Below are 12,605 nucleotides of genomic sequence, written 5' to 3' on the forward strand. Positions count from 1 at the left end.
AAAGAAATCCCAGTACCTGGACTAAAAATCAAAGATCAGACCCTGAAAAGTAGTGACCACATCAATATACTACCCTTCTTCTCCCTGCTGTAAAGCCATTTAGATGACCCCTCCATCTTCATTAAAATCTTCTCTATAATTGCAGTGATGCCAGAAACCAGTTATCATCTGATTCAAATTGCTTAGTCTATACAAAGTTTTTGCAACCTTCGTATAGACTAAATAATCTGCCCCAAGATGAATGTTTCTCTGAGTCCTTATTTCTGGGACTCCTGCTATCTCTATTAACCAAGGAGTCTCAAATATGGGCAGTTCCAGCAAAGTCATGCTGTTGTTCAGTCACCAAGTCACATCCAACTCTTTGCAACATCATGGGCTGCAGCACACTAGGCTTCCCTGTCCTTCACTATCTCCCAGAGTTTGCTCAAACTCATGTGCATTCAGTCGGTGATACAAAGCCATTGAAAATGTTTAACAGGCACATAAACTCTTTCTACCCAGTTCCTGAAAGCAAAAGACCAAGATGTGAAATTACAATTGCAAGATTTTCATTGTTTGCTGATAGAATTAGGATATTAATTTCTCTTTGTTTTTTAAAGATACTATTCTACATTGGCAAGACTGCAGTGAACTAGGCATTTTCTTTGTTTTTTTTTTTTCTTTTTTTTGAACTAGGCATTTTCATACACTGCTGGAAGGAAACAGTACAAATTTGAACAACCTTTCTTAAAAGCAATTTAGCAGTAAACAGTAGGTCTTCTTTTCTACATTCATAACTCTTTAACCCAGTATCTTTCTGGTTCCCTATCCCTAAAGACACAAATTAGTGTAATTAAATAAATAAAAGTTTTACTTAGATGTTTGCCACAACTGAAATATCCATCAACAGGAAAATAATTTAAATATTATGGTAAACTCATAAGCAGCCATTAAAAACGAGATCTTAAGTAATTTTAAGAAATTACATACATCAGAAAATGTTTGTATGTTAAGTTAATATATAAAAATATAGTAATATGATCTAAACTATAGAAAAAATAGGTATAGAAAAAAGATGAAGGAATACATCACTGGATCGTAAGACTGTGGATACTTTCAACTTTGTTCTTTATGCTTTTGGGCATTTTTCAAGTTCTAAGTGATTTCTAAAATTAATGTTAATGACTAAACTGAGTATTTACTAGGTTGTCTACCTGATCTCCTTTTACTGAGGACTGTTCCTCACCCCCCTTGAATGGTAGTATAGCAGTGGGCTCATAGCCATTTGTACAATTTGGATCACAGCCCCTTTGGGCCACAGACAACTGGGCTGGGGAGGATTACTAACTCCATATGGGCTGTAAGTCATTTCCTAGAAGTTTGAAGTTGAAATTTGGAGAGAATAAATCTCCTGTAACTTGTATTTACCTTTGGGAACTATGGGATCAATGTCTTCCATCTACCATGTATATCAGAGAAGCAAAGGAAGCCAGTTTGCAGGGAGAAAAATGAAGCAGATATAACTATGAGCCAGGGATGAATTTTCTAAACCTAGTACCTTATCTAGGCTTGGTTTACCATTCTGTTTGAGAATTTATGAGAACCTATCTTTTTTATGATCGAGTCCTCTTTTTAATTAAGCTAGCTTGATTTGGTTTCTTGTAGCCAAATAGTACCAAATAATAATACTACGTGTAGTATTTGGTGGCCTGTTCATGAAGTTTGAGAACTTCAACTAAAAAGCCAGCTATTAGGTTCTAATCACTTCCAGCCTATTCTAAAGGCACTGGTTTAAAACCTCAGAACCTGACACAAGTCTATGTTCTAAAACTCCAGCCCCTGGGATCTTTCAAGCTAACAACTTGAATTACAGTAAAATATTAAATATTCACTCTGTGGACTTAATTATTCTTTTAAGAAGCATCTCTGAATCACAATGGATAAACAAAATGTTATCATAAGCATAACTTAACTTTCCTTTGGAAGAGAGGCAAATCACTGGAAGAACTGTTAAGAAAAATGCTTTATCTTTCCACACAGCTATCTTTCTAGAACATGGATGAAGAAGGCTGCTAGGTAAGAAAAATTCCCATATATATTTTCAATCAATAACCTTCTGATCCCTTAGAGAAAACTACCATTTATTGAGTGGCTATTATCTCCTAAGTATTATAACTAGACATTTTACATAATTCACTTTATTCATTAAAACTATTGAAAGATACGAATAACTAATTTCGTTTTATAGATATTTTAAAACTGAGATTCAGAAGTTAAATGGCCTTCTCAAAGGCAGTTACTAAAACACTAAAATAAAAATTCAAACTCCAAATCCATGCTCTCTACACAATGCAATTTCTTATCACTACCATTTCTTGAACCCTTAAAAGAGACAAAAAAAAAAAATAGCATAACTGTAAAACAAAACCAAAAACTCAGAGTCCAATAACAGCAACACAAAGTAGTACAGTAATAAAATATTCTATACCCTTGAAAATTATAGTTTATAAAGAATTTGTAATTATATGATTGTTAATACTCAGAGAAAAAACAGAATATAAGTTTAACCTACCATATATACAAATATATATCTATATAATATAATCTAGGTATCTCAGAAAAAGACTTAAAAGGCAAATGTGCCCAAATAGGGAATCATTTTCAGTAAATTACTGAAAATCTCAAGCAAAAATCAGAAACACATGATTATGTAAGGTAAAAAAGTCAACTGGAAAACTACCTGCACTTCCTATCACAGAGGACCACTTCCCCTAATACATAAAGGATGTCTATAAACCACTAAGAAAAAGACTGATACAAAAGAAAAATGCCCATAAGAGGTAAACAGACAAAAAAGGAAATACAAATGGGTCTCAAGCACACATGAGGAAAGTGAAAATTAAGACTGTACTGTGATACTAGTGTGTTTTATCCTCAGACTGGCAAAGATCAAGAAGTCCTGACAATACGGTACTAGTATGGGTATGGGGAACAGCTGCTACTCATACAACCTCTACAGAAGGCAATTTAGAAACAGCTATCAAATTGTAAACACATATATACTTTGATCTACCAATTACATCAACAAGTTACCCTATAAAATTTCCCATGTAGATGAAACATCTTATGCACAAAAGTAATAATCCTCCTCCAATTAAAAAAAAAAATTAATAATCACTGCAGTAGTGTTTGTAATAGTAATATTTTGGAAACAACCTAAATGTCCACCAATAGGAACATTAGATACAATAAACTCATTCAAACATAGTGTATTACACATTCTCCCTCCAAAAGAAAAGAAATTCTTTATGTACTGTTATGGAATGATCCCATAGAGACAGTAAATGAAAAAAGCAAGGTACAGAATAATGAAGAGTATGCTATCAGCTGTATAAAAGGTGGGGAAAAGTATCTATACACATTGTTTGCACCACATGAAATCCTCAGAAGGATGTACTAGCAAACAGTAATAAATGCTGACTCAAGGAAGGGGAACTGGTTGGCTGGGGATGGGGATAGAAGACAAACTTTATTTATATCTTTTTGAATTTTGAGTCAGTTGAACATTACTACCTATTCAAAAACTTAACTTTTTAGAAATACATATTTTAAAACAAAAAATAAACTGATACATACATCTGATACAATAATGTTTTCACGAATGCATAAGGAATAGGAAAAGATCTAAGATAAGCTATTAAGTAGGAGAAAGGAACAAAGTTTATACAGAAAAGTCTTCATTTTGTTGAAAAATTTAAAAGAAAAAATAACTATATGCATAAAAATAATAATGATTGCCTCTTGGTGCTGGTATTATGATCAATTTTTTTCTTCTTTACACTCTTCTGTACTTTCCTAACTTTTCAGAGTGAGCATATATGTGTTACTTTAAAAGTCAAGAGGAGAGGGCAACACACACAAAAAACAGCTAAAATAATCCTTGTTTAATCTGTGAATAAATCATCCTTAATCACAGCATCACTGACCCTTACCTGACCATGACTGGTTGTTGGTTCTTCCTCCAACAAAAGTTTCTCTTTCAAGCTTTTAATTGGACTTTCTTGGAAATCCTTGGTTTTTGAGTGCCAGACAGATGCCCTAGACTCCTGCCTCTCCTCTTTGTCTTCATCTCCCACATCTTCTGAGATGCCTTCATTTTTTTCACTAGCCTGATCTCCTTGGCCACATTCATTCTGGATCAGAGAAGGAGGTCTAGGTAACACTGGTTCCCCAAAACCTTTTTTTTTTAAGAGCTGCCTCTGAGTCATTTTCAGGCTCTTTTGATAAACCTCCAACTGGCAGAGAATGACCTTGGTATATTGGTTAGGGTCTACTCCATCAGGGCAGAATGGAATACCCCAGAAGTAGTGCACAGTGCCCCCAATGTCCTGGAGACCTTTGGCATCTGCTGGGGTAGGCAGACAGTGCCTAGATGTGTCCCCCCTACCCTGGGCAGCTTTGTGAAAAGCACAACCCCTCCCAGTACTTTCCTGTGGCTTCCCACACTGTGTGTGCTCAGCCAAGTGGCCAGTACATCTGTCAAAACATTTAACGTTCTCATTCTCAAACACTGGCTGGCTTGATTGGTCCCAGCTTCCTGAGCTGCCAGAGACCGGCTCCTCTTCAGTGTTTTCAGTGTGGTCCCAAGGCTCCTCTCTTTCCTCAGACTCGTTTCCCTGACTGATATGTGAGCCTTTAAACAGTGATGGAGGTACCAGCTGCCATATGCCTGTAGGTATTTGAGAAAAAGTAGGGCTAAGGACAAACCATTTTTTATTAAGAGGGTTTGGTAAGTTATCACTTATCAAGAATTGCATAATGTGGGTAAAAAAGGCTCTTCTTTGGGTTTAACCAAAAGTTGGCTTCTCCTGGGAGATAAAAGTATGCTGGATATTAGTTAGATCTCAACTACTATCTGACTTAACCTCTCTAATACCACCAAAGGGATTCTGGACATTTCTGTATATCTACTCTCAGCATGATATCCCTCTGATATGGTTATGCTTGATGAGAAGAAGGAGCCAGAACAGGGAGACATGCCTTCAGTGGTCCCAGAGTCTGTGGTTTTCTGTTGGTGGGACTGTGAAGATGGTCCAGTGGCCAGAGGTCGAGATCTGGTAGCAGAAGCATCAGAAGGCCGGCAACTCTGAAACAAGTGATCCCACACCAGACCAGGTTTATTATTAAGATAGCTATACATGAAGGGTCATAGGAAGAACAAAAAAGAGGAGTCCACTGTCCCTAAGTGATTCTCTTCTCCAAAAAGTAGATGCCCAATTCAAATAAATTCCACAATGTGTACTGCATGCCTACTATGTACAAAGCACTGTATTAGATCACTATACTAGACCTTTTTCTAATATAGAAAAGTGAATGGCATAAAGGATGGCTCAGGATCTGCCACTGGCAAATATCTTTCACATTTAAAATAACTTCAATTACACATATTCAAATCACAATGTAATATTATTTGAAAATTTTTAATACTGCTCATTCTGTCCCTTCATAACCCACCTCTAGTTCTCATTCCCTTTGTTCTCCCCACAATACAGGGAAAGTAACACCTTATCTTGCTCTCTTCTGGATTCTTGTTACTCAGTAACTCTTTTCAGAAGCTGCCAAATACTATGGTTCTCTTAAGACATGAACTGAAAATTTGTGATGTAGAAAACTCTTCCATATAGAATTAACAAAACACTAAATTGAGTTCACAATTTGACACAGATTTTAAAAATGATAATGGGAAATATTTGTCAACTGAAAACCCTATGAACTACTTACTACAGCTAGTTCCTAATTAGCCATGACACTGCAGAAATAAAATACTGCTGATCAATCCTCACAAATTTTTTCAACATAGCATATTTACATTCAGACTCTCCGCAATGGCTTTCCTCAAGAGCTCTTCTTCTTCCGCCTCCTGGCTGTTCACCTCCCTAGCTTCCTGTTCACTCATTTTGAGAGCCAGAGCAAACTGTTCTTCTTCTGTCATTTCTGTAAGAAGACAGGGAAAAGAGAGACAGTGACACTACAAACATTAAATAAGTGTGTACACAAGAAACAGAATTATTAAACTTTTCAAGAGAAGACACTAAAGACCACTTAGTACAATTTTGTGAATAAGGAAAGCTCCAAAAGGTAAGGTACAGGTAAAAATCAGTAGCAGCAGCTATAAGAGTCCAGGATTAACGAAACTGTGAGCTCCTATGAAGGCAGAGTTTCTGCCTACTTTTCTTCACTGTTGTATCTTCAGCACAAGAGAAGAGTACCTGGCTCCTGACAGGTAATATCTGGTGAATGAATAAGAGGAACTAACTCCCAATCCAGGGTTTTTCAATACCTATCACTTCATACTGACACATATTTGCTTTATGCTCAACATCAAGCCAGAGTAATTTTACTTTTCAGAATCTTCTGATTTATCCAATAGAAAAGAACATCTCTAAAGACCAGAGTGTCATCTGCAAACAGCATTTCCCATTAAAAGCAACTGGGGTACCCTGGAGAGGAATAGTTGACTGCAAGTCTGGAGAATGAAACATATTAATAGAAGATGAATTAGAATATCTGTCATATTTATGAGCAAAGAATCTACCAGATACTACTCGGGTCATATCAAAAGAACTTAAGACCCAACTTAAAAAGGTTCTCAATGGCCAAAAATGAGACCACTGAACATCAACAAGGATAATGAATACAATGAATTAAAACATACTAAATAAGTTTAACTGGAGAAGGGAATTGGCAACCCACTCCAGTATTCTTCCCTGGAGAATTCCATGGACAGAGGAGCTTGGAAGGCTACAGTCTATGGGGTCACAAAGAGTTAGACACAACTGAGTGACTAACACACAAATAAGTTTAAATCTATAAGTTCATAATAGTACTTAAAAAAAACTAGTCACTGTTGAAGAATGTTAACAATATGTTATTCAATCAACAATGAATCAATTATTTTGAAAACTGGAAAAAAAAAAGGATAGAGAATCAAGCTTTTGTCCTATTCTTCCAATATAAGCTATACTACTAGATAACCAAATAGATGAAAAGAAGCTTTTCTTTAAAGAGTTGTAAGATGGTGTGGAGAAAAGGGAACCCTCTTGCACTGTTGGTGGGAATGTAAATTGATACAGCCACTACGAAGAACAGTATGGAGATTCCCCAATAAACTAGGAATAAAACTACCATACTACCCAGCAATCCCACAACTGGGCATATACCCTGAGAAAAATCATTCTAAAAGGCACATGTACCCCAATGTTCATTGCAACACTATTTGCAATAGCCAGGACACAAAAGCAACCTAGATGTCCATCGACAGATGAATGGATAAAGTTGTGGTATATATGTGTGTGTGGTATATATATATATAACGGGCTTCCCTTGTGACTCAGCTGGTAAAGAATCTGCCTGCAATGCGGGAGACATGGGTTTGATCCCTGGATTGGGAAGATCCCCTGGAGAAGGAAATGGTTAACCACTCCAGTTTTCTGGCCTGGGGAATCCCATGGACTTTATAGTCCATGGAGTCACAAAGAGTTGGACACAACTGAGTGACTTTCACTCTCACCTATATATAATTGAGTATTATACAGCCATAAAAAGGAACAAAGTCAGTTGTAGTGAGGTGGATGAACCTAGAGCCTGTTATGCAGGATGAAGTATGTCAGCAAAATAAAAACAAATATTCTATATTAACACATACATATGGAATCTAGAAAAATGGTACTGATTAACCTATTTGTAGAGCAGCAATAGAGATGCAGACATAGAGAAAAGACTTGTTAGACACAGTGAGGGAAGGAGAGGGTAGAACGAATTGAGAGTAGCATTGAAACATACACATTACCATATGTAAAACAGATAACCATTGGGAATATGCTATATGATGCAGGGAGCTCGACCCAGTGCTCTGTGACAACCTAGAGAGGTGGGATGCCGGGGGGTGTTGGCGGGGGGGGGGGGGGGGGAGATGGGAGGGAGGTTCCAAAGGGAGAGGACATATGCATACCTGTGGCTGATTCATGCTGATGTATGGCAAAACCAATACAACATTGTAAAGCAATTATCCTCCAATTAAAAATAAATAAATTAAAAAAAAATACTTCAAAAGAAAATTATTCTAGCCAATAAATATAAAAAAGAATATTGCCATTTTGTATAATGCTTATGGACAAGATTCTGGCAGTGACTAACAAACTACACATATGACCCAGCAATCCCAATTCGAGCAATGTACTCTAACGATATATTTTCAATTAAAAAAAAAATAAATATACACAAGACAGCATATTTAAAAAACAAAGACATCACTTTGCTGACAAAGGTCTGCAGTCAAAGCTATGGTTTTTCCAGGCAGGAAGGCCAAGGGTCTCCAAATGGAGGAAATAGGCTGCAAGTCTTAGACATTTTTTATCTATTTTTTAAGCAGCAGGAGGAAACAAACCACAAGTGTCAGATTTTTTACCCTTCTCTATACAAATTTAAAAGGTTTTCCTTAAAATTCTGTGTTGCCATGATGACACCTGGTTCCACTTGAACTTAACTTTTCTCAAACCTTGAGCTAACCAATGCGTTTTTCTTATGGAAATAGTTTTCTTAAGCTATGTTAATGAACTATGTATTTACACTAGACTCTGTCTCTCTTGAAGTCTGTTCTGCTTAAGACTCAGATCACACTAGGACCACAGCCTTGTCTAACTCAATGAAAATAAGCCATGCCCGTGGGGCCACCCAAGACAGGCGGGTCATGGTGGAGAGGTCTGACAGAATGTGGTCCACTGGAGAAGGGAATGGCAAACCACTTCAGTATTCTTGCCTTGAGAACCCCATGTTATATCTACTACTGCATGCAGGAATCCCTCAGAAGAAATGGAGTAGCCATCATGGTCAACAAAAGAGTACGAAATGCAGTACTTGGATGCAATCTCAAAAATGACAGAATGATCTCTGTTCGTTTCCAAGGCAAACCATTCAGTATCACAGTAATCCAAGTCTATGTCCCAACCAATAATGCTGAAGTTGAACAGTTCTATGAAGACCTACAAGACCTTTATGAAGACCTACAACACCCAAAAAAGATGTCAAATTTGGAAAACTCAGCAGTGGCCACAGGACTGGAAAAGGTCAGTTTTCATTCCAATCCCAAACAAAGGCAATGCCAAAGAATGCTCAAACTACCACACAATTGCACTCATCTCACACGGTAGTAAAGTAATGCTCAAAATTCTCCAGGTCAGGCTTCAGCAATACGTGAACCGTGAACTTCCTGATGTTCAAGCTGGTTTTAGAAAAGGCAGAGGAACCAGAGATCAAATTGCCAACATCCGCTGGATCATCAAAAAAGCAAGAGAGTTCCAGAAAAACATCTATTTCTGCTTTATTGACTATGCCAAAGCCTTTGACTATGTGGATCACAATAAACTGTGGAAAATTCTGAAAGAGATGGGAATACCAGACCATCTGACCTGCCTCTTGAGAAACCTATATGCAGGTCAGGAAGCAACAGTTAGTACTGGACATGGAACAACAGACTGGTTCCAAATCTGGAAAGGAGTACGTCAAGGCTGTATATTGTCACCCTGCTTATTTAAGTTATATGCAGAGTACATCATGAGAAATGCTGGGCTGGAAAAAGCACAAGCTGGAATCAAGACTGCCGGGAGAAATATCAATAACCTCAGATATGCAGATGACACCACCCTTATGGCAGAAAGTGAAGAGGAACTAAAGAGCCTCTTGATGAAAGTGAAAGAGGAGAGTGAAAAAGTTGGCTTAAAACTCAACATTCAGAAAACTAAGATCATGGCATCTGGTCCCATCACTTTATGGCAAATAGATGGGGAAACAGTGGCAACAGTGTCAGACTTTATTTTTGGGGGCTCCAAAATCACTGCAGATGGTTGACTGCAGCCATGAAATTAAAAGACGCTTGCTCCTTGGAAGAAAAGTTATGACCAACCTAGACAGCATATTGAAAAGCAGAGACATTACTTTGCCAACAAGGTCCATCTAGTCAAGGCTATGGTTTTTCCAGTGGTCATGTATGGATGTGAGAGTTGGACTGTGAAGAAAGCTGAGTGCTGAAGAACTGATGCTTTTGAACTGTGGTGTTGGAGAAGACTCTTAGAGTCCCTTGGACTGCAAGGAGATCCAACCAGTCCATTCTGAAGGAGATCAGCCCTGGGATTTCTTTGGAAGGAATGATGCTAAACCTGAAATTCCAGTACTTTGGCCACCTCATGCGAAGAGTTGACTCACTGGAAAAGACTCTGATGCTGGGAGGGATTGGGGGCAGGAGGAGAAGGGGACGACAGAGGATGAGATGGCTGGATGGCATCACTGATTCGATGGACGTGAGTCTGAGTGAACTCCGGGAGTTGGTGATGGACAGGGAGGCCTGGCGTGCTGCGATTCATGGGGTCGCAAAGAGTTGGACACGACTGAGCAACTGAACTGAAGGGCTTAACAAACCTGTATGTTTTACTCATACACTATTTTCTTAATCTATGTTAATGAAACTATATATTTATGTGCAAACCTGCCTTTCTTCAAGATTCATGTCAATCGTTTTATGGCCCAGGATGACTCACCTGGTGCCAATATTATCTCAACATGCATGTTGTGGGTGAGAGGGCTAGTACCACTCTGAGACATCTCCTTTCTCTAATTAACAGCTGGCTGATAGGTATATAACATACTGCTAAAGGCTAGCAGGGGGGCACTCTTTCTGCCCCCTTCTGATGTCTATGTCAGAAGCTTTATCCATCTCTTTCATACTTTAATAAAACTTTATCACGCAAAAGTTCTGAGTGATCAAGCTTTGTCACTGGCCCCAGATTGAATTCCTCTCCTCTGGAGGCCAAGAATCCCAACGTCTTCCATGGCCTAGCAACAACCTTTCATCTTGGGGCTCGTCTGGGACCCCTCATGCCAGAGGCAAGAACCGTAACCTGTAGAGCAACCAGCCTGCTTCAGCAGTCATGTACAGATGTGAGAGTTGGACCATAAAGAAGGCTGAGCACCGAAGAACTGATGCTTTCAAATTTTGGTGCTGGAGAAGACTCTTGAGAGTCCTCTGAACTGCAAAGAGGCCAAACCAGTCAATCCTAAAGGAAATCAACCCTGAATATTCATGGAAGGACTGATGCTAAAGCTGAAGCTCCAATATTTTGGCCACCTGATGTGAAGAGCCAACTCATTGAAAAAGACTTTGATGCTGGGAAAGATTGAAGGCAAAAGCAGAAGAGGGTGACAGAGGATGAGACGGTTAGACAGCATCACCAGTTCAATGGACATGAATTTGAGCAAACTCCAGGAGACAGTGAAGGACACAGGAGCCTGGCATGCTGTAGTCTATAGGGCTGCAAATAGTTGGACACAACTTAGCGACTGAACAATGACAACAAAACCAAATATGTACTACATTTTTCACTGCAGCATTGTTTGAATTTGCAAAACAATGGAATCCACGTAATGACCATCACAGGACACTGCTTGAATAAATTTTGGTATTCATACATAAAACTGTAAAAAGAATAAGGAAGGTATCTATGCTCTAGGAATAGAATGATTGTAAAGATACAGTATCAAGCTAAAAAAAAGAAGCAAAACACAAAAGATTATATAGTATGCTAATTTTTGCCAAGAGTGATACAAGAAAGATGAACTAGAAACTAATTCAAATGGTTATATACAGGTAGTTGGGTACAAAGTGGGAGGGATAAGGGAGGGAGTGACATTTCTTGGACTATACCTTTTGCTATATCTTTGACTTAATCGGGTAAATGTTAAACCTGTTTTTAAAATGTAAAATAAAATCAGTAAGGATAAGGGACCCCTAAGATTAAATTCCCAAAATAAAAAAATGCACCCAAATAAATTTAAAGTGATCTTAATGAGAATGAAAACAGATCAGAATTAACCAGTGAATGAATGTCAGATGGCCTTAGATTTTCTTTATAGAGAGGTTTTTTAACTATAAATTCAAATTCTTTAATAGATATACGGCTATTCAGATGTTCTCTGTTTTCTGTGTCAGTTTTCATAAATTATGTTTTTCAGTGATTTTTTTAATTTGTTCAATTAAGTCAGTATTTCTCAGTCCTTTTTTCATTACTATTCCCTGAAGAATACTTTCCAGACTTTTTTTTCCTAATCAAAATCTATGGAAGTACATAATGCAATGTTTACAGGGATATGAATAGCTTTACATGATCATATAAAAAAGAAGAAAAATTTAAAATCAGAGATCTAAGCTTTTCTTTAATAAGCTAAACAATGAAGAGCAAAATTAACCCAAAGTAAGAAGAAAGTAATATAAAGAGCAGATATCAATGAAATAGAAGATTGAATACAACACAGAAAATAAAAATTAATAACAAAACTTGGTTCCATGAAAAGGTCAATAAAATTTATAAATCTCTGATTAGACTGATCAAGAAGAAAAAGAAAACATGTAAGTTAACAATACAGGAATAAGAGGGGATATATCACTACAGATTCTACAATCATGAAAAGAACAACAGAATACCATGGACAATTTTATGCCAATAAATTTGACAAACAAACATGCATTCTCAACTGGCATGATATCATCTCCAAGTGGACAAAAATTGGTTCTTGGA

General features: G+C 37.5%; 1 protein-coding gene across 6 annotated transcripts in view; it reads right to left on the reverse strand.

The window, feature by feature from the left end:
• Nucleotides 1-12,605, reverse strand: part of UIMC1 (ubiquitin interaction motif containing 1) — a 137,846-nt gene that overhangs the window by 65,081 nt on the left and 60,160 nt on the right. For 4 of the 6 annotated variants that reach the window (XM_061423041.1, XM_061423038.1, XM_061423040.1 and 1 more), the window contains exons 4-6: nucleotides 5,849-5,973; nucleotides 5,026-5,125; nucleotides 3,972-4,714 (exon numbers count right to left, since the gene is read on the reverse strand). In XM_061423041.1, the coding sequence (XP_061279025.1) occupies nucleotides 3,972-4,714; nucleotides 5,026-5,125; nucleotides 5,849-5,973 (968 nt within the window). The remainder of the gene's footprint in view (nucleotides 1-3,971; nucleotides 4,715-5,025; nucleotides 5,126-5,848; nucleotides 5,974-12,605) is intronic. The other 2 variants (XM_061423042.1, XM_061423043.1) reach the window with 1 other exon arrangement.

Source organism: Bos javanicus, chromosome 7 (genome assembly GCF_032452875.1).
Source record: "Bos javanicus breed banteng chromosome 7, ARS-OSU_banteng_1.0, whole genome shotgun sequence".
Taxonomy (NCBI): Eukaryota; Metazoa; Chordata; class Mammalia; order Artiodactyla; family Bovidae; genus Bos; species Bos javanicus.